This window comes from Aristolochia californica, unplaced genomic scaffold (assembly GCF_029961685.1).
Source record: "Aristolochia californica isolate CCGP_79_NKW_82.1479 unplaced genomic scaffold, dmAriCali1.0.hap1 SCAF_3, whole genome shotgun sequence".
NCBI classification, from domain to species: domain Eukaryota; kingdom Viridiplantae; phylum Streptophyta; class Magnoliopsida; order Piperales; family Aristolochiaceae; genus Aristolochia; species Aristolochia californica.
The window spans coordinates 44,224,587-44,245,241 of NW_027181992.1; the positions used below are offsets into that span (position 1 = coordinate 44,224,587).

General features: G+C 38.9%; 3 protein-coding genes across 4 annotated transcripts; all 3 read right to left on the reverse strand.

Moving 5' to 3' along the window:
- Positions 1–737: 737 nt before the first annotated feature.
- LOC137960545 (FCS-Like Zinc finger 17-like) lies at positions 738–1,920 on the reverse strand. The gene is made up of 2 exons (XM_068808196.1): positions 1,619–1,920; positions 738–1,460 (listed from the first exon to the last, which is right to left on the reverse strand). The coding sequence occupies exons 1-2, from the start codon at positions 1,915–1,917 to the stop codon at positions 1,289–1,291; spliced, it is 471 nt and encodes a 156-aa protein (XP_068664297.1). The 5' UTR covers positions 1,918–1,920; the 3' UTR covers positions 738–1,288.
- Positions 1,921–3,070: 1,150 nt separating this feature from the next.
- On the reverse strand, positions 3,071–14,398 carry LOC137959006 (uncharacterized). Of its 2 annotated transcripts, none has more exons than XM_068806260.1 (5): positions 13,721–14,398; positions 4,714–4,866; positions 4,458–4,599; positions 4,086–4,195; positions 3,071–3,478 (listed from the first exon to the last, which is right to left on the reverse strand). In XM_068806260.1, the coding sequence occupies exons 1-5, from the start codon at positions 14,144–14,146 to the stop codon at positions 3,272–3,274; spliced, it is 1,038 nt and encodes a 345-aa protein (XP_068662361.1). In that variant the 5' UTR covers positions 14,147–14,398; the 3' UTR covers positions 3,071–3,271. The 2 variants fall into 2 exon arrangements, with proteins under 2 accessions (XP_068662361.1, XP_068662360.1); XM_068806259.1 differs by having other exon boundaries at positions 4,086–4,327.
- A 726-nt stretch (positions 14,399–15,124) lies between these two features.
- On the reverse strand, positions 15,125–15,923 carry LOC137959007 (protein LURP-one-related 11-like). The gene is made up of 3 exons (XM_068806261.1): positions 15,687–15,923; positions 15,355–15,582; positions 15,125–15,259 (listed from the first exon to the last, which is right to left on the reverse strand). The coding sequence occupies exons 1-3, from the start codon at positions 15,921–15,923 to the stop codon at positions 15,125–15,127; spliced, it is 600 nt and encodes a 199-aa protein (XP_068662362.1).
- Positions 15,924–20,655: the final 4,732 nt, after the last annotated feature.

The window sequence follows — 20,655 nt, forward strand, 5'->3', positions numbered from 1 at the left end:
TAATATTAGTTTTGTATCTTTCGTATTGTCATCTCCTCAAAATTGTGAACACCTCCCAAAAGTAATTCTTGGTCAAATTTATTAATTTCTACCATTATAGTCTCCCATATTTTTTTTTAAAAGGTTCACATTCTAGATTCGTTTGGAAGTATGATTATTGCATAGTCATCTCTTTTCGGTTAAAGTTATTTTTCTCTAGGATTTTTCAGCTTTATCATTTTGTATTTTCATCACTTTAGATCAATGCCTAGACCCACTACCTAAAAAGTATAGGAGTGTGTCTAACATCCAGCTCGAACCAAGTTTTTGTTGTTCACCTAATAAGTGATTTGTGTTTGAGCTACTATTAAAAAGTGAGTATTCTCTTCGTTGTGTCATTTTTTTGCCTTTAAAATTGAGTTGAGTCTGTTTTAGACTATGATCATTTTGACTGGTGCATGAAGCTTTATCGTATGACTAGGAGTAATTTTTTCTCCATATTGTGTTTTTTCTAAGCTATGTCTTTTTGTCTTTTTTATCCCCAGGTTGAAGGGCAAAAGAAGAAAAAAAAGTACAAGAAAGAAGGTTTGTTATTCTACATATTATGATAATTTTTATGTGACCAAAATATTCAAGAAAAGGGGAGAACGAAACACGAAGTTTTTGCATCTATGAAGAATTTTTTCAGCAAAAGAAAATTAAAGACTAAGATTTTTTTTATTGCAAACTGAAGTTATAAACTCCAATAACTTGAAGGGGAGTATCGAAGAGTAGGTATAGAAGAGTCTCTTATGAGTCTGACAAAAAAAAAACTCTCATAAAATCTTATAAAACTAGAATTAATATGATGGAGCCTGTATTGTATTCTCTCTCTGGTTCTTCGAAAAAGTGCAGGAGCTTAGAAATCGGTTAAAACTCCATTGCTGGCAGGTGATAAAACATCCAAACAGTCCTTGGATTCCATGTCGTGGAAGAGAAAGGATGCAGGGGCATCTCCGGGGCTCGAGTGTCAAAGCAATTTGATCAGGCACACAGTCTCCCCTCCATTACTGGCCAGTGGGAGTTTTTGGTTAGAGCTTGTTACAGTTGATCCGCCTCGAGGATACAAGGGGAAAAAACCAAAAATCATAGTACTAGAAGGCTTCAATCACTCATTTTCTTCGGATTTATGGCTGTTTCCATGTCAAGATATTTCTTCACTCGTTTCTCTTCTGAAGAAAAAATTAAAAGAAAACAGTACGGAATAGCTAGCTTCAATTCAGCGGTTTGATCCGATTTAATTGGCGTAAAAGCCGCCGGAGGCTGGGAGTTAGCCGGTGTCCCAAGTGCCTATAAGTCGATGCGATTCTTGTGCATGATTCCCCGCATTGCATGATTCTTGTCTCTTCCTCCTTCGCAACATTAAATCCTCTCTCTCACTCATCTCGTCCAGCAAAATCTGCTCGCACCGACAGTTCACGCTGCAGAATGCCTGGTCACCCCTGCATCCACAGCAAACCAACGATCAATTCTTATTTTCATTATCCCTTAAACATCAGGTCTTCGCCAATGAACCGCAAATTAAATCGACACAATTGAAACACAGAAGATTCGCACTGTAGAATCGTTAAAGATGAGACAGCTATAGCTTATAACCAACCTGTACATGTAAACATTCTTCTCGGGGCTCAGCTTCTTCTTGCACAGCCGGCACGCCTCAAGAAAACCCATTTGCGGAACAGCCGGTCGGATTCTTGGGCTCATTGCGCTGACCGATCCTCTTAAAGTTACTTTGTTGATAGCACTCAACGCTTTACCCGGCTTGCGGACGATAAGAATGCGCAGTCCGACGGCATCGTATGTGGTGCCGATCTCCATCGCTAATCTCGTGGGAGCCTCTTTCGTATCTTCCTCTTCACTACCTATGGTGAATTTGACGGGGAACGGGGCTCCTTCCATGGAGAAGAGAATGGCCGTGGGATGGAAGGAGCGATGGAGATATAAAAGCAGTGGCGGACCACATCGGAACTATCTCTTCACTCTCCTTCGGCATTTTCTTATTGAGAATTTACCAGGCTCAATGAAAACGTGGGCAAAAGCCTACTGATAGAGAATACAGAATAGACGACAAAGAGTTCTTTTCTACTGTACATTCCTCGTCTGAAACACTCCAAAAAAAAAGTTAAAGTGCCGAAGCAGAACCGTAGATTTCCGGAACGACGGCGAAAAACGATGAATGTGTCACATATTTAATAGGAAAAAGAGGATGTTGACTCATGTGTGAATCTACGACTGTAACTTGGCGTTGTCGGATAATAATACCAAGATTTATGTTTTTAATCACGAGTCACCGCTGGTTTCGTTAAAAATTATTTTCACTCCCTCTCGTTCTTGACTCTGGTACTGATCTTGATCGTCGTCTTCCCACTCCCGATTTGGTTGAGGCATTCCTGTTATTGTCTACCTTGCTTCTCTCGCCATAACTCTCTTCTCCTTGTTCTATCCTTTCTCTTCTCTTCAGTAAATCCTCCTCCTTCATCTTCTTTGTCTTCTACTTGTGCCTCCCCCTTCTCGTCTCCTGCCGTCTTTCTGTCGCTCTTTGGCATCTGAGGGCTTCGTTTCGTGACTGAGACCCCTACATGAACATGACCGTCGATAAATTCTGACGATGAATAGACATGATATCTAACAAATGAGAAAGGAGCATGACCGGAGATCCGATCGCCACCTCCACACCTCAACGATGGAGGATATTAATAGTGAGATGTGAGAAGGCAACGACGGCGACAAATATATAGGTCATAGGCAGAGCTCCTTGTGCTCTGCTTTATTCGAGAATGAGGGACCGCTTCCGGGCATAGCTCTTAACTCCATTCTTCCGGTAAAAGGTGACGTTCAAGAACTGGGAGATAATTGAAGAGGTTCGCCGAATGGTCCCTGTTTCGTGTCTCAATCTCTGGAACGAATTAATCGATCTCTGTTGCCAAACAAGTTTACAGAAAAAAAAAACCTCAAGAAAAGGAAGGAATTCCTTTTTTGTCATTTATCTTGTCAATGGAGGTGGGTGATTTTTAGTTTTCACAGTCAACCAATAACCTGTAAAAACCCACAATTGCAGAAGCAAACAATTCTGAACCGTTTATTCTGCTTACTTGTTCATGTCTGATTATCACTTATCACTGACTTGAAAGCTGAAACTTTAACAGATTATTATTACAAAAAAGATAAGCTCATCACTGACTACAGATGGGGTTAGAACACCGAAATCGGGGCTGCATATAGCCTACAAAAATTAAAATTAATTGACTTCAAGCTATAGGTATAGTTGAATAAGCTCATCACTGACTACAGATGGGGTTAGAACACCGAGATCGGTAAAAAGGAGGGTAAGATACTGAGGTGGGGTGTAATCCCTAGCAGATTTTTCAACTTCAACCTTGGAAGGAATAGGGACCCCAAAATCAATAGGGCGTAAAGCTGGGGCCAGGTCCTTCTGATCTAAAGGATATAGACGAGCAAACTGCAAATTTACCAAAACACACAACAGATCATGTTAGTATTTTGCAATTTGAACCACTAAAACTCATAACAACAGGGCCTACTAAATGTTTTTATTCAGGTGGCATATCTCTGTGGGCACTGGACCCCAAAATCACTTAATCTTTTCTTCTGTTTCACTGGATCTTCATTCTCTGGACAATTTTTTTTACCATAACCAACACATCCAAAATGTTATTGAGTATGACAAATTTTTGGATGATAAGATAATAGTGATAGATATAGGGCCTGTTAGTCTGCTGTGAAAGTGAAGATTCAGTTTCACCAGGCAAAACGCGTTAGAGTGCATTTTCATGGGCAGGTGAAAGTGAGTTACCTAGGTATTTCACTTTTAACTTGTTCTTAAGAGAAACGAGTGAAACTGAAATCTTTCTCCTGACCCTATGATTTCACTTTCACTAGTGGGTCTCTCCTTTGCACCCTCTCGCCGTGCTCCCTCCCCCTCTCTATACTTTTCATTGAGCATACTAACACAAAAAAGTAATTTACTTTTACTTTTACTTTTCACTGTACTTTCAAAATGCAACCCCCCTATAGTACACATGCACATGCATTTGAATTTGCCATACCTTGTAACTTTCTGCAGCTACATAGACAGGTTTGTTCATGCTGTGGGCCACCAACGCAATTTGGTATGTTCCCATCATGTTGATTATACCTCCGCTCTCAACCACTCCATCTGCTCCAACAAAGACCATGTCAATCTCATCCATTGTATAAGCCACTGCAGAGTCAATGAGAAGCTTAACAGGCAAAGCTAGAGTTGCCATTTCCTTGGAGAATCGCAAGCCTGTTCTGTCAGGTCTTCCCTCTAGGTTCCAACAACAAATTAAAGAAAGTGAGCACCCTTAGCAACAGCAATGCTCCCAAAGAAATTAGTCAAAAAAGAGCAATGTATTACTATGTACCATATACCAAAAAAAAAGGAACCAGAGGCCCACCTGTGCAACATACTTTGAAGTTCTTCCCGCTCACGGCTGCTGTCTTCAGTACTTCCAATACAACTCTTGAGTAGCCATGAACCAAAATAGTACATCCATCAAAGATAAAATCCTGACTAAGCATCGCTATGGTCCTGCGTGCCTGGAAACAAAATTTTCAATGATCCAATTAGATATGAAGTTTACACTAGCAAACATTAGGAATACTCAGAGACTGAAAAGTAACTAAATAACCACATAGAAGACCAAAAAGTACCTTGAGTGATATCTCACCAAACTTCTCTCCCCTTTCTATCAAACGGGACTTTGCAGCAGAGAAGTTCTCGTATTCCAGAGCTGAAGTTCTGGTTACATAGCGCATAAACAAGTCACAGCCGGCTGACAAAGAGATAGAGGTTGTGTCCCATGACTAAAAAAATAGAAAATTTGAATTCAACCATCAAGAAAATTATTAAAAGGCAAGAATAGACCACAGCTTCTGCCTAAAGATTGCCCAGTAAACTTGCAGAAAAGTAGCTGGAAATTTTCATGAAGAAACCACTGAAGAGCTAATAAACCACACAAAAGGGAAAAAACATGGAAGAATTGATTGGGGAATCACTGAATAATTCATTAACCAACAAAGAATTCATAACCAAGGAGAAATTCGGACATGCTTGACACTGATCTCTCTTTCTCTCTCTCTCTCTCTTTGAAAACGACGAGAGCTTTTATCGCTAGAAAAGCTAAAATACAAGCTAGAGTACAATTATACAATAACAAGATACAAGGGGAAACCCCTGAAATTAAAAGACAAGGAGCTCCGAAATACAAGGAACTGAATAGTGACCCCCTACTTAGCTAACTAATCAGAGAGGGAGTTAGCTGATTTAGGCACATACTTCCAAATGATTTGTCAAGTAGAGGTAAATGTCATAGACTTCATCAAATGGATGGCCGAATCTCCATAGAGGAAGAGGACCCTTCCTCATCCAACCAATCATATTAGCTGAGTCTCCTTCTATAATTAGAGGACTAGAGCAATTCCAATCAAACAGCCTGATCCTGTAAGAAAGTGCCTTTATTTCAGCTCCATTAGAGTCACAAGTACCAGCTAGACCAGAGGATACTACTAGTATACCACCATTACCATCTCTAGTGGCCCCTCCTGCTCTAGTCAGACTTGGATTGGCAATTGAAAATGTTAGAACCATGGTAAAATCATGTTGGTCACCATTATTTTAATAATAACAAAAGTGGTAGCTCGAAAGTGTGTTATTAATGGTGTTATAAGTGTATTTTAAACACATGTTTTCCAATACAAATGTTATAAGGCCTATGACAAAAGCTAAAGACAAAAGAATGATCGATCAAGTTGCTCAGTCAAGACCAAAAACAAAAAATGCATTGAAGATTGTTGCTGTGGAGAAGAATTTACACAAAGATGAAGCTTGAAGACTTGAAGACCTCGAGTCAAAATCAAATAGAAAATTTCAAGAACTCTAGCTATGTATGTAGATAGTCAACTCAACTCAAATTCTTGAGCAAAATTATGTTATAGAGCTTTAGGGCATGAAATATTTCAAAATTATGTTTTAACCGATGCATATACATATTTTACAATTGGTAAATCCCTTAGAATAGCCTATATCATGATCGAATGCCAAAATAACACATTGCATATTGCATGATAGATCAATCTACATGAGCTTGGTCGACCATACTAACAAAAATTATAAAAGCTCAATCAATCACTAACTCAAGCATGATCGATCCTCTAAAATGCTACTAGGAAGAGGCTAGAAAGCATGATCGATCATCCTCTATCGCAATGATTGACAATACAGAATTTTGCATAGCCATTTCTATAAAGCATGATCGATCAATCGAAATTGGTTGATCGATCAACGTGTTTTTTGAAAGGTTGAAAACTCGTTGATTGATACCATAATTGATCAATGGGCTTAGGAAATACAAAGAATATAGTCGTTATACATGGCTGATCAATCATACCTTTCCAGTGATCGATCAACACTTTTTGTAGCTTTTTGTGAACAGGCAAAAAATAGCTAGTTTGGCTCAAAAATTATAAATTGGCCCTCAAATCAAACTAGTTGTTGAGTAGAAAGTGAGCATGTATTGACAATTCAAAGCACTTCGAACATCTTTTCAATTGAAATTTTCATACGAACCCATTTTGAGAGAAAAAGAGCTATTTATCTTGGAAAATCACATCATTCTTTCAAATCACTCAACATTACTAGCTATCTCAAGCCCTTCTTCATTATCTCTTATGCTCAAAGGATTGAAAATTTTGAACTCTCTAGGAGAAGACTATCTTTCTTATAAAAAAGTGTAAGTTTTCCTTTTTTACTTGTGTATTTTTATTTATTTTGTAAGTCGTATTCTAGAACCTCAATCTAGAAGGAAAGTGCTTACTAGAGCCAGAATCTAGTTGTACAATCTCTTGAGAGAGGTTTGTCTAGTATAATTGGGCAATACACTTGGCCTTAAGAGAGCAGGATTCTCTTTTGATTATAAAATTCCAGGTAATAAGGGCCAACCAAGCACAATGAGAGACGCCTCTTCTGGGATGACCTCCACATGGTTTGTTAGAAATGGCCTATACCCCTGATGCTAGCAGGCGACTTCAACATTACTTGCTTCTGCCACGAGAAGTCCCCGCCTTCTAGGAGAATCACTACCTCCATGAGGCTATTCACGAACTTTATTGGTTGTTGGGACCTGGATGAGATCACTCTATATGGGAAGGCCTTCACTTGGTCTAATGGAAGACAGTTCTCCGTCCTATCTAAGTTTGATTGGATCTTAGCCAATAATGATTGGCTCCAACTCTACAGCAATGATACTGGCAAAGTTCTCAACCGAGTTGTATCTGATCGAGCGGCTAGTCGTTGCTGGCCCAAGCGGCTAGTCCCTCCCGATCAAGATTAAGCTGCTGAAGCCTCTACTGCGCTCCTGGGCCTCAGCGAGAAAGGCCTCCACCTCGGTGGAGAGAGTCTCCACGCTTGCCCAGATTGCTTCCTTAGACTCAAAGGAGGAGTCTAGAGGTCTCTCTTCATCTAAAGCGGCTCAGAGATATTTCCTCCAAGGGCAATTGCAAACATTTGCCCATAGAGATCTCGTGCACTGGAAACAACATGATCGCTTTAAGTGGCTCTTTGAAGGGGATGCAAACACCAAGTTCTTCCATGTTGTTGCTTCAGCCCGGAGAAGAGCTAATCACATCACTTCGCTCAATGTCAATGGTGAGACCACATCAAAACGATCCCTTATCTCTGACTCGTTGGTGAATTTTTTTGTAGATCTTTAATCTGAATGCCAGACTGTGTGCCCTTTCTTTCAGAGGGTCAATATTCAGGTTATTCCATCGGTGGCAGCCAGCCTCATTGAGCTTCCCTTCTCCAACCGTGAAATTGAAAAAGCTGCCTTGGGTTTCCCTTTGGATCGAGCTTCGGGCCAGGATGGTTTTAATGGGGAATTTTACTGTAGCTATTGGCACCTCATCAGTGAAGACATTACCCGCATGGTTCATTCCTTCTATCATCAAGGCATTGGGTACAAGAGCATCGGAGCTTCCTTCATTGTCCTTATCCACAAAAAGAGAGGGTAGAGCTCTCCTCAGATTTCCGGCCTATTAGTCTCACCACCAGTACTTACAAGGTGATAGCTCGCCTACTTGCCAATTGCCTCTGTGCGGTCCTACCGATTGCTATTCATCAAGGTCAAAGTGCCTCCCTCAAGGGAAGGAACATTTTGGATTCGGCTAAGGCGTGTCACGAGCTCATCTACCACTTAAAGGCGTTAAAGCTCCCAAGATTTGTTCTCAAATTAGATTTTGAGAAAACTTTCGATAGAGTTAATTAGAAGCTTCCGGACACTCTCCTGAGAAAGATGGGATTTGGTGAAAAGTGTTGTTTCTGAATCCAAAGTTGTATTTCCTCAGCTAGTTATTCTGTTTTTCTCAACAGAATTGTTTGAGGCTATTTTAAGGGTTCCAAGGGAATCAGACAGGGAGACCCCTTATCCCCCTTGCTCTTCAATGTGGTGGCAGAATACCTCTCTTCCTTGATTTACTCGGCCAAAGATTTGGGATGGCTTCTCCCCATGACTGATTGCACGGTCTTCGATATTCCGATACTCCAGTTTGCATATGACACCATTTGTTTTGAGGTTGGCACCATGGATCAAATAAAAAATTTGCGTACAATTTTGGGTTTATTTGAGTTGGCTTCTGGGCAGAATATTAACTGGAAGAAAACCACTCTCCTCGGCTATCACATTGATGTCTCTGTGCTTCGTGATATGGCAGACTACCTGGGATGCGCATTAGAGAACATGCCAGCTACATATCTAGGTCTCCCTCTTTTCGACTCTCGGCCCTCGGGGGTGCTAAGGTCTCCTCTTATTGAGAAATTCGAGAAAAGACTAGACACTTGGAGAGGCAAACTTCTATCCACAGCGGGGCGACTCACCCTCCTCACTCTCCTCAAGTCATGCTTGGTGCGGCTACCAAATTACCTCTTATCATTCATTCAATGTCCGGCTTCAGTTTGCTCTAAGATTGATGTCATTCGTAAGCGCTTTCTCTGGAGAGGATTGGAGACCACCTTCAAATACCATTTGGTTAGCTGGAAGGAGATTTGCTTGCCTCATAATAAGGGTGGTTTAGATATTCGGCCTACGAAGGAGATAAACAAAGCCCTAATGCTCAAATGAATATGAACCTTCAATGTCAAACATAATAGCCTATGGAGAGATATGGTCAGGTATTATCTTCAGTTTTTCGGGCACTAGTAGAGAAAAGGTGGCGTCACTCGACACCTATCCCCGATTTGGAAATCAGTTTACAAGCTTCTCCCCGCCTTCAGAGCTACGACATCTTTTTACACTAGAAATGGGAGGACCCTCCTCTTCTAGATGGACGAGTGGTGCGACCCCTGCTCCTTCTTGGAGAACTTCTCGGGGCTATCTAGGGTAGCTAGAGACCTTTCCTACTCAGTGGCAGATTCTTGTTGTGACCAGTCGTGGAGTCTTTCATTCCGCCAGAGGCTAAACAATGAGGAGGCCACAAATTTTTGCTCTCTCCTCTCCAGGCTTAGCAACATTACTATCAGAGAGCATGCGACTGATAAACTGACATGGAAGCCCAGCATCAATGGTCTTTTTACAGTTGCCTCCACTTATGCTCACACCGGAGATCATGATCCCAGCCTGCCTAAGCATAAGGCAAATCTGGCTTGGAAGCTTTTTGCACCTAGCAAGATCAAGTTCTTTATATGGACTGCCATCAGAGAGCAGATTCTCATTTCTGATAACCTTAACAAAAGAGGTTCCACCGCACCTGTCCTCTTTGTGGTGCGTGTGAAGAGACAATTCAGCATGTTCTTCTACATTGTGGGTTCTCTTGGCAAGTGTGGATGAAGATTTTTCAGAAGATTGGCCTTCAAATGAGGCTTCACAAAGACCTTTTCAGCACTTGTTAGATGGTTATGGGGATTCGCCTGCCAAGATTGGACAAGTTAATCCTCCTAGCATGCCTCGCTCACATCCCGTGGTATCTTTGGCTAGAGCGCAACAATCGAAGATTCAATTCAAAATCCAGTACCCTAGATAGTACGGCTTCCTATGTTGTGGGCTTAATCTCTAGTTCGTTGTATACTAGAAAGGAATTTGCCACCTTGTCAGACATTTCCCTTCGTGACAATTGGAGCTTACTAGCTTATACGGCGGGTCCTCACAGGATGCCGGTCATGGCTATTTGGGAACTGCCCCCAAGCCTATTATTGATTGTATTGCTGATATTGTGTCCAAAATTCATTGTATTTGGAATCACATTCCTAGATCAGCCAATTCCTTGCCTAATAAATTGGTTAAATTTGGAAACTCCCAACAATCTCTCATTGTATGGGAAAGCTTGCCCCCTTGTAATCATGCTCTTCTGAGCTTTTGATTCAATAAAATTCAGTATCATTTAAAACAAAATTCCAGCTAATAAAGCTTATTAATGGAATTTTTTTGAGCAAGACTTGTTCAGGGGTGACTACCATTAAGAGAACATCGGGAAAAAAAAAATCATTGTCTCCTTGTAGTGTGTGCCCTTTAATTATTTGTCATATTTTATTATTGCACACAAAACCTTAATTTTTAACTTAGAATCTCAATTTCTTCTTTAAAAAAAAATCACAATTCACCCCTCTTTTGAGAAACCACCAAGACCAACATAAGACCCATCAAAATAAATTTTTTGCCACCTAGCAGGAGGGAGTGAAGTGGGGATGGTGCATCTAAGGGGGTCATATTAGGTGGCTATGGACCAACTGCCAAAACTTTCTTATTATTGAACTTGGAAAATGGCAATTTCTAACAAAGAGTTTGTTACCCCAAACATTCAAATCATGTTGGGCTCCATTATTTTGATGGTAGCAAAAGGGTTACTTGAAAGTTTGCAACAAGCAATTGTATCTGTGTTATGAAACACATGCCTTCTAGCGTAGATGAAAATGGCCCACAATATGAATTTGAGTCAAGAAATTGAAGATTGAAGTTGCCGAGTGAAATCCTTGGAGCTAAAGAAGGAATAAAGTTGTTGAATTTCCACTTAACAATCAATTTTTGTGTAAAGGTCAGAGATTCCACTAAGCACTCAATTTAGTTTATTACTTTGGGTCTGTATGAACAATACTATGGAGCATGTAGGAAAAGAGGCATTTAATATGAATTAAAATGAAAAAATGACTTGATGAGAGCAAAATTACACTTTCTGCAATTCACTACGCCAACTTGATATAGAACAGGTTGACTGGATGAAATTCCAATAAACTTATGGAATTTATGAAGTCAGCTTGATAGGGATTAGATTGACAGGATGGAATTCCAAAAAGCTTAGGGTTGTGGTCAGGTCAACCTGATCATATTTGGGAAAGCTTTTTAAGCTGTTTCTTGGATATCTCGAGAGGACTCGAGGCTGGGTTGACCAACCTCTAACATCCCATAAACAGCTAGTTGCTTTTTTAGCTCTATAAAAAAAAATACCCATTTCTGAAGAACGATGGTCATCTAACTGAGCTAAAACTTGAGAAATCTTTGTGCCAAAACATATTCAAGTCAATCACAAGTGCTCTAAAATTTGAATATCTTCAGTCTTGTCCACATTCAAGGAGGAATGAAGCTAGTAGTCCACTAGTTTATTCCATTAGCTTGTATTTTCTTTGAAATTTTTTCTTTTGAATCTTGTAGTAAAGGTCAGTGGACTGTTTGTATTGAAGTTGGGTGTGTTGTAAAAGAACAGTTTGCTCATATTGTATGTGGTGAAGTGGTTCCATTAAATCCAACAGGTGGTGCTAAGTGCTCTGTTAAATCCCATGATTGCTAGTCAAATCTCAAGTAGGTTGCGTAAGCATGGATTGGGTCAAGAATGGCTGAACCACGTAAGATTTCAGGTGAGCCTTATTTGCATATCATATTTCAACACTTGACACCTTTTTTCCATATACATGAGATAGCAAATGTGATTAGTTTAATGACTCAATTCACCACATGTTCAGCGCCACCTAGACCAACAAAGCTTGCATAAAGTAATGTATTGTAAATTGAATGCTCTATTAAGCACCCAAGTGAGTTGTGCTTACTGCTGAAAGTTCTGTAATTTTTTCCTAACCAAAAATTCTATCATATAACTGCAACAGCTGTTTTCAAGGCTTTTGTGCACCAGTAGTAACAACTCAAAGCCACTCAAAATGAAGGATTACTGCAATAATATCTTCACCTTCATTTTTTAAAAAAAAACATAGGTACTGTTTTCAAACGAATATTTCGCAAAAGCATAATCAAATAATTAACTGACAGATACTGTTGCTTAGGTTTGAAACTCAACTATTAGGAACACAAAGTGGGCCCTACCATGGTAGTGGGAACGTAAACAGGTCCTGATTTTGTAGAACTCAAGAGTCACAGACTAATTATTCTCTTTTGTCTTTTATAGCTTAAATACCTAAATTGATTAGGTTCAGGGTGCAGAAAAGGTCCAGGTCTCAATCAGATCTAACTAAAGAAACTTAAGATTCTTACAGAAGTCAAATCAGATCCATTCACAAGAAATCTAGTGAATAAGCAACAATAACAATGTGAGCAAGATTGAGACAGGTTCATTTATTCATGTGAGTCTCTACTGTTACCAGGAAGGCAGGGCTTATCAACAACAGCAGTCAATTTTGTGGCGATGGCAAGGAAATGGACCCATAAATTTGATATACTTAAAAGAGATCCAGAATTCGGCTTGCTTACTGAACACCCAATTTCTCCTTCATTTTGATTTTTTTCATAACCAGGGATGGCAGGGCCATTAAACAAGTCCTGCCCTGATCTATTTAAGGCAGGACCAGTTTGCCTTTCCATTGAGTGGGATGTCAGCCTGCTGCAACACCTATAAGGAACATTTAATTTTCATTTATTTGTAATAATTTTTCTGTAATATGCCTGAAGTATAGACAGAAAATTGTGTTTTGTCTTTCTGCCGAACAGTCAAGTAAGGAATTCTTTCTACAAAAAAAAAAAAAAAAAAAAAAAAAAAACAAAACCTTTAGAAGAGAGGTTCACATGAACTAGTTGTCATTCAGAGATTGAAAGCGATTCTGGACTCATGATTGAAGGAAAACGTTTTGACAGTGGAACTCCAGAATATTTCCATAATAAAATATCTGCTCAAAATGAAAATCATACTATCCGCTTCTTTATCATGAAACCTGTTACCAGGTTGCTGGCACAAGTTCTAATCCTTGACATGCAGGCCATAGACAAGACAAGTCTCCCTCAAGACAAGCATTACTACATCAAAACAAGAAGTACATAAATAGAACAACAAGAACAACAGGCAACCCCCATTTTTAGATCAAATCACGTTCAAAACATGGCAATATAAAACAAATTTACCTAAAAACAGAAAATCAACAACACCATTAAACAGAAAGAGAGATTTAAAACTCATACTTATCAATGCCAAATCAATCTCAAGAACTTTTTATTGCAACAATTGCTCGGGTTGCCTATACGGAGAAAAAACTGAACCTGACAAGCAAGCAAGCAAGGGCACACACACATAGAAAATCGTAATTAAAGAATGCAACTGAATCTCAACATAAAATTTGAAAATTGTTATAGACTACGGTATCGAACGAATACCATTTCCCCGCAGAGTAAACTAAACAGTCCCAAATCGAATTTGGTAACCGGTATTTAGGGGAATGAAAGCCTCGAATTCCTACCTTCAAGGTATCAGACGCTTTTTTAAGCTCAATCTCGAGCTCCATCATTGTCATTGCCTCGCTACAGCGTGTCACGGCCGCCAACGCCATGATCGCGGCGACTGCCTCGGCCAGGTCGGGCTTCTTCCTCCAGTAATTGAACTCCTCGATCACGCTAAACGCCTTCCCTCCGCCTCCTCGAACGGAACTCCGCTCGTTTTCAGTTGTCTCCCCGAGGACGGCAGCCTGCGCCTGGGCGAGCCAGTCACTAGAGACGACGGCATGGTGCTCCGCTCGGGTCTGGTAGTAGGCGGAGATGTTAATGGGAGGGGTAGGGTTTTGGAGGGTGTCGGCCATTTTGATGGGTGGGGTCAGCTTCTTCTGGTCATGGTCCAGAGGTGGTTGTTGGCGTTTATCCAGAATGAAGGAAGCCGATCTGGTCCACATTTAAAGGGTGTCAAAATCAAGGTGGAGGATAGAAATGCCCGTCGAATTCGCCCCCGTCAGCTTTTTCGAGCAAAGAAACGGATTTTTTTTCCTTTCGAACCCTTTTTCTCGTTCCTTGGCGCTTCGTTTTTCTTTCCCCTTTCCTTTACGCTCAAAATCCAAATCGACGCCGATCGTTTCTCCTTAAAATTTGTATATTGAAGAAGTTTCAAATATCGATCATGGCGTATCCAATTCCACTTCCGCCCTTTCGTGGCGTTCGACGGGGAAATTCATTGGCTACTTTTCCAGTACTCTACTAGATCCTGCAACCGTGCAAGCTTCGGTTTTTTCCAAGTAAAAAATCATTTTAAATTCTAGAAATTTAATCCATTTTTAATAAAACAAAACAATTGAACCTAAATCCATGTAATCAGTCATACCTAATTTTAAATTTAATTATTAAATAATTTTAAAGAACCTAAAACTTATTTTATCCTAAAATCGTTTCTTATCCTAATATTTTTAATTTGATGTAAAAAAGTGTTTGTAAGCCTGTAATAAGTTGTTTATAAATTGATTAAAGTGATTGTAGGAAACAGATTGTAATTTTATTCCATCTAAATTGATCTTAAAATCAGCATGTAATATATTATAAATTGCCTCCTAAACGGAGAAGAATACATCATCGAAAAATCATTCTTTGAATTTTTGTTATTGTTTTCGATTTCTCTGTTTTACAAAAAGAAAGGAACAAATAGATTGAAACGAGTAATCTTTTTACAAGAATTGAAAAGCCAATCTGCTTAAGATGGCTCACAAAAAACAAATATTAAAATTTTCTATCTACAGATACATCTACCGAGCTTTTTTATAGGCAAAATTGAAAGGTCTGAATACTATCGTCTCTTGGCTTTTTGGCCTTTTTCTTCTGACTGCACTTCAGTGAGCTTGAATTGCTTCAGAAAGTGCTTCAGTGAGCAAATTGAAGAAGACGCTTCACATGTTATGATTCATTAGACTGTAGACAACGACGATCGCCATGATGAGTGAATGATCTATATCGGGCTCTACTACCATGCTGAGGACATCATCTCCCAGAGCAACTCCAGAACTTGAATGTTTCTGCTTTACCTGCCCAAGCAAAGAATTCCTATCAGAAAAGATGATGATGATACCAAAAAGAGAGGAAAAGAAAACCATTAAAAGAGAACGGACGAAGAACTCACTTCTGTAATAAGACCTCCTTGTGGGTTTACGATCTCGAATCCAGATTTCAGTTTTTTTATCTTATGGCAGCTGTTTTGGTTCCGATCCCACCTCACTGTGACTTTACAGGGTGAGCTTCTTCTGAAAATCCAACTGGGTCGTGAGACTTTAAAGGACGGCTTCTCCTCAGTTCCCGTTGAACTATCACATGATTTGTAGCCTTCCCAGCTTCCCAGCACGGTCAGTTTCTGCAGCATTCACAGATAAGCAAGTTAGATTTCTGCTTTGACAAAGCAACCAAAAACTACATAGAAATGGCATTCAACTGGGAGGAGCTTACTGGGATATATACCTTTCTAACTAAGGTGAACAGAACATGACCTCTAAGATCCATGAGGAAGACTCTATCGTTATGCTTGTGATTATAGTTATCAATACGATAGATGATCTCTCCCTTTGAATCAAAGACTGTGCAGCCGCTGCCATGGAATACAAGAGACTTCATCCAGATGGTGAACGATTCTCTTCTGGAAGTCATGTAGGAAGAAGAAGAAGAAGCAAAGACGGGTTTTGGTTGAACTTTTGCCATTTGAAATTTAGACTGAACTATCTTCTCAGCCGCAGACATGGATACTTATTCTAGTACTTGGTGGGAACAAGACAAGCATCTTCCTTATTGAAGATCAATTCAAAGAAGACAATTTGATACAAAAAACACGTTGAAGTCATTGAAATTAATGTAACATAATGCAGTAGTTTATTATAAGAACACCCAGCTAGTCCAAGGGCATTTGCTTGACCTGACATCCAATATTTTTCTTGATAAATAAGAAACATACCCTTGTGCCCAGCTTTGGGTTTGGCTAAAATATTTGCAGGATGACATTTGCATTGGATTATCTAAATATGAGATTGCATCAGATCTTATCTTCTTAATAATTTGAATATTAAGAAGGAACCAGTCCAATACTGAGGGTGGGAATAAGAATAAGTTATCATCTAAAGGGTGCTTTAATTTCTTGCCATATCAAACAGGGGGCAAGAGTATAAAAAAAATGGGTAATGAGTTAAGAGTTTAGGATATGATTATGATGTGACTAATCAACACATCTAGTTGGCTTACATGTATAGCTTAATGTCAATCCTTACTAGGTATTATTGAATGATGGAGATTGACCCATATCTTTAATCAACTCTAAGCCAAATGTGTTGAGATTTCCTCCAAGATTTCTTCCCCTAAGAATAAATCCTATAAATATTTCGTCAATCCTGTAATTATGTAAGCTGTCTGTAATCCCCGTAATTACTCGTAATCTTTTCATGTATAGCAACGGCTATTTTAGCTGATGATGTGAATGAGAAATAACACTGAAATTGAAGTCTTGTTTTCAACTAAATGTAAGGTTGTGTTTGGAACATAAAAGGTGGAGAAAAAAGAAATGAAATGACATGAGATTTCTTTTCTCTTTTCTCTTGTTTGGATGCCCATAGAAATAAGAGAGAAAATGGTAGAGAAATACAGTTTCTCTTGTTTGGATACGAGTGAAAAATGAAAAAGAAAAGAAAATTAGTAATATTTTAATTTTTTTTATGATTTCTCTCAAGTTTTCATTTCTTCTTTTGTCCCTAAATTCCATCATATTTTTAGAGAACATTATTAATTGAGAAAGAAAGTTATTTTCTTTTCTCTCAATGATTTTCTGCTACCATACAACAGAAAATAATTTTCTTTCCCATTTCATTTCTTTTCTTTTACGTGGGTTCCAAACAGGCCCTAAGGCAAAGTTGTTAACAATTCTTACATTAGGGCATGTTTTGATTGACTTATTGAATTCTGAAATTACTTTCTGCCTTATATACAAATTATTTATCTATTTTTCACTCTTCTATGGTAATAGACAGAGCATGAGAACACGAGTATTTTTGCTTTTAGTATAGCATGAAAACATTGTTGTGAAAGTAAGAAATACCTTTGAAAAGTCGATGTCAAAGAATCATAAGTGTTTGTGGTTCATTTGGAAAGATTATCATTAATTATTAATAAACTAATAACCTCATATAAGTAAAAAATTCTTAGCGAAAACTTTTTTGTTCTATCAAAATTTTGTAGTGTTTGTATCATTTTTTGGAGGGGAAATTTTTTCACTTGATTCTTCTTGATTCCTTTTGCTTTTAAGAAATCTTAAAAAGGATATAAAATGAGTTTCCTATTGCTCCAATATGAAATTAAAAGAAGAAGAAAAGTAGAAACACTAAAGGGGGGTTAGTCAACTTGAAGGACGAGATGATCTTCAAAAGCATAACGCCCTTCAACACTTGAAGTCGTTAGTGGAGCACAAATGAAGCTTCATCTCGATGCAGGGGATGAATGGGTTCTTCATCTCCACGGTTTAATTTCCTTCATCTCGAAGAAGGCCTTGTTTGATCTTCTTTGAGTTGAAGGACGCGTGACTCTAGCTTTCCCCCCCCCCCCCCCCCCCCCCCCCCCTCGCGCGTCGTCATTGCTCGTTTTTTCTTCCTCTCTCCCGCACTCCCTCTCTTGTCTCCCTGTGCCTCGACGTCGTTGCTGCCGTAAAATCGATCGGATTTTTCGTCTCCGGCCACCGTCTCAGCTCCCTCTCGTCTCCGGCTTCGTCTCTCGGTCTTCTCTCGTCTCCGTGACTCTCTCTCTTCTCTCAGACATGCTCTCTCTCGCTTCTCTCTCTCTTATCCCTCCCGACCTCCTTTTCTTCTCTGTCTTCTCCCTTTCGGTCTCCCACTCCCTTCTCTCTCTGGCTATTCTCCTTTCCCTACAAAATACCTTCCGATTTCGTTTGATTTCCCCATTTCCATATCCATTTTCTTTGATTTTGGACATTTGGGCATCAATTGCTTAATTTCTACTTCGATTAGGCATCGATTTCACCCTTCAACTTCGATTTTCCCCAAATTTCAAAAGGCATGCCTAAACTCTAATTTTTTTCATTAAATTAGTGTTTTATTTGATTTAAATTTATTTTCAGTGCCTAATTGGGGGTTATTTGTGCATTATTGTGGGATTTAGGGTTACGGTTTATAGTCTAAATTTTTTCTTCGTGTATGGATTATTTTTAGGGTTTGCTGCTCGGTATTTAAGGGTCCTGTAATTAGGGTTTAGGGTTTATGGTTAAGGATTAGGGTTTTAAGGTTTAGGGTGTTTAGGGTTTTTAAGGTTTTGGGGGTTTTGTGTTTTTAAGCTCTAGGGTTTTTTGGGTTTAGGGTCTGGAATTCGGGTGTAGGTTTAGGGCTTTTAAGGTATTAAGTTTTGGCATTAGTGTTTAGGGTTTAGAGTTTAGTAGGTGATAGGGTTTAGGGTTTGATGGTTTAGGGTTTTTAAGGTTTTGGTGGTTTTGTGTTTTTAAGCTCTAGGGGTTTTTCGGATTTAGGGTCTGGAATTATGGTGTATGGTTTAGGGTTAGGGCTTCTAAGGTTTAGGGGGTCTAGGGTTTAGGGTATTATGTTATGGAATTAGTATTTAGGGTTTAGAGTTTAGTAGGTGATAGGGTTTGACTTTAGGGTTTGATGGTTTATGGTTTAGGTTTTATTAGGGGTTTTTCAGTCCAATTCAAACAAGGCTGAGTAGCCTACACAGGCGTCCATTAGCCAACGAAACCGACCCCCATCACGGATGAGGTACAGTTCGTAGTGACTGCGAAGTTATATGGGGCTCTACCAGGGGTGTTCGGTGAATTTGGACTTGATGTGTGTGTTTTCTCATTATTTAGTGCATATGCAGTAGTGAAAATAGATTAATTAATTTTGAAATGTTTGAGAATGTTGTTGAGAATTTTTGAAGTGCTATGGAATATTTTTGCCATGTGGTGAGGAGATTCCGGTGTTATACATATCCACTACATGGTATTCTATTTTTTATGGTTTGTGTTTCTATAACGGGTAAAGGTTGTCTAATAAAATTTTTTCCATGAGGACCATCTCAGATTTAGATTATACATGGCTACAAGAAGACAACCGACTGGTCAACCATATGACATTTGGACCTTCGAAGACGATAGCAAAATACTCGATCTCTTGGTCGAGCAGGTTAATCTAGGGAACAAGTTGCCTAACGGGGTATGGAAGCATGAGGTATATATGGACTATGTTAATAAGTTCAATGAAGACGCAGTCAATAAAAAAAATTGTTGAGCAGGTGAAGAATCGAACAAGATCATGGAAGGAAACATACCAAACGGTAACGAGTTGTATCAACACTAGTGGGTTCGGTTGGGATGCAACCACACGACGAGTTACTGCATGTAATTCTGTATGGCTTGACTACATAAAGGTCAGTAAATCATAATGTACTATAAAGTATTTTTTATGTTTTCCGCGTTAGTATAACTCTAATTTTATTTTTTTGTTTTTGTCATAATGGGAGATTTTGCTCATGCAGGGACGTATATCATTTTCTAGCATGAAGAGAAACAACTATAGTTTGTAAATTTATAGTGGATTTATAGTTTTTATTTGGGTGATTATAAATTGATAGTGATATTTCATTTAATTTTGTTGTGTTTGATTATTGTATGGAGTTTATTTATAATGTTATGCAGTGTATGGAGTGTTTAGACTATTTTATGGAGTGTATAAAAAATTTCATGGAGTGTTTTTGGAATATATAGACAATTTTATGGAGTGTTTATGAAGTGTTTATGAAGTGTTTATGCAGGTATTATGTATATTGATTATGCCCAATTTTAAGTAGAGGTCATGCCGAATTTTATACATGTATTATATACATAAATTATGCTCAATTTTAAGAAGAGGTTATGCCCAATCTTATACATGTATTGTATATATATGTTATGCCTAATTTTATGTAGAGATCATGTCCAATTTTATGTATAATGTATGCATAATTTTATATACAATTTATTTGATATATATTTTTTGAAAAGTTTTAAATGTATGTTGAGGCTCGAGTTCGGCTCGAAGCTTGGCTCGAACTCGGTTAAAATTTTTGGGCTCGAGCTCGATAACAGTTTTAGGCTCGAGACGAGGTTCAGCTCAAAATATTTAAATCAAGCAAGGCTCGAACATAGGCAGTTTCGGGCTAGGCTCGGCTCGATGCCACCCCTAATTGCGATGGTCTTGACAATGTGGGTAGCCAAGCAACATGCTTTCAGAGGCAGAGTGCATTAGAATCCACAAGAGCCACACAATTTCGAGATGCCATATCGACTTCCTTGTGGAACGATAAATGATGGTTGTATCTTATTACTTTTGAACATGCGTCGTTTATATGTCCTAAACTTGTAACTTGATGATTTTAATATTAAAGGCACGAACTCATTATTTGAATA

What these genes read in the sequence shown, in the direction of transcription:
- LOC137960545 (XM_068808196.1), bottom strand. Translation starts at nt 1,917, where the DNA reads ATGGAAGGAGCCCCGTTCCCCGTCAAATTCACCATAGGTAGTGAAGAG. An exon ending in AAGAATGTTTACATGTACAG is followed by an intron (nt 1,461 to 1,618) that starts GTTGGTTATAAG and finishes CTGTGGATGCAG; the next exon opens with GGGTGACCAGGCATTCTGCA.
- LOC137959007 (XM_068806261.1), bottom strand. Translation starts at nt 15,923, where the DNA reads ATGGCAAAAGTTCAACCAAAACCCGTCTTTGCTTCTTCTTCTTCTTCC. An exon ending in TGTTCACCTTAGTTAGAAAG is followed by an intron (nt 15,583 to 15,686) that starts GTATATATCCCA and finishes TGAATGCTGCAG; the next exon opens with AAACTGACCGTGCTGGGAAG. An exon ending in AAGGAGGTCTTATTACAGAA is followed by an intron (nt 15,260 to 15,354) that starts GTGAGTTCTTCG and finishes TTGCTTGGGCAG; the next exon opens with GTAAAGCAGAAACATTCAAG.
- LOC137959006 (XM_068806259.1), bottom strand. Translation starts at nt 14,146, where the DNA reads ATGTGGACCAGATCGGCTTCCTTCATTCTGGATAAACGCCAACAACCA. An exon ending in TTGGTGAGATATCACTCAAG is followed by an intron (nt 4,600 to 4,713) that starts GTACTTTTTGGT and finishes TTTTGTTTCCAG; the next exon opens with GCACGCAGGACCATAGCGAT. An exon ending in TAGCTGCAGAAAGTTACAAG is followed by an intron (nt 3,479 to 4,085) that starts GTATGGCAAATT and finishes GTAAATTTGCAG; the next exon opens with TTTGCTCGTCTATATCCTTT.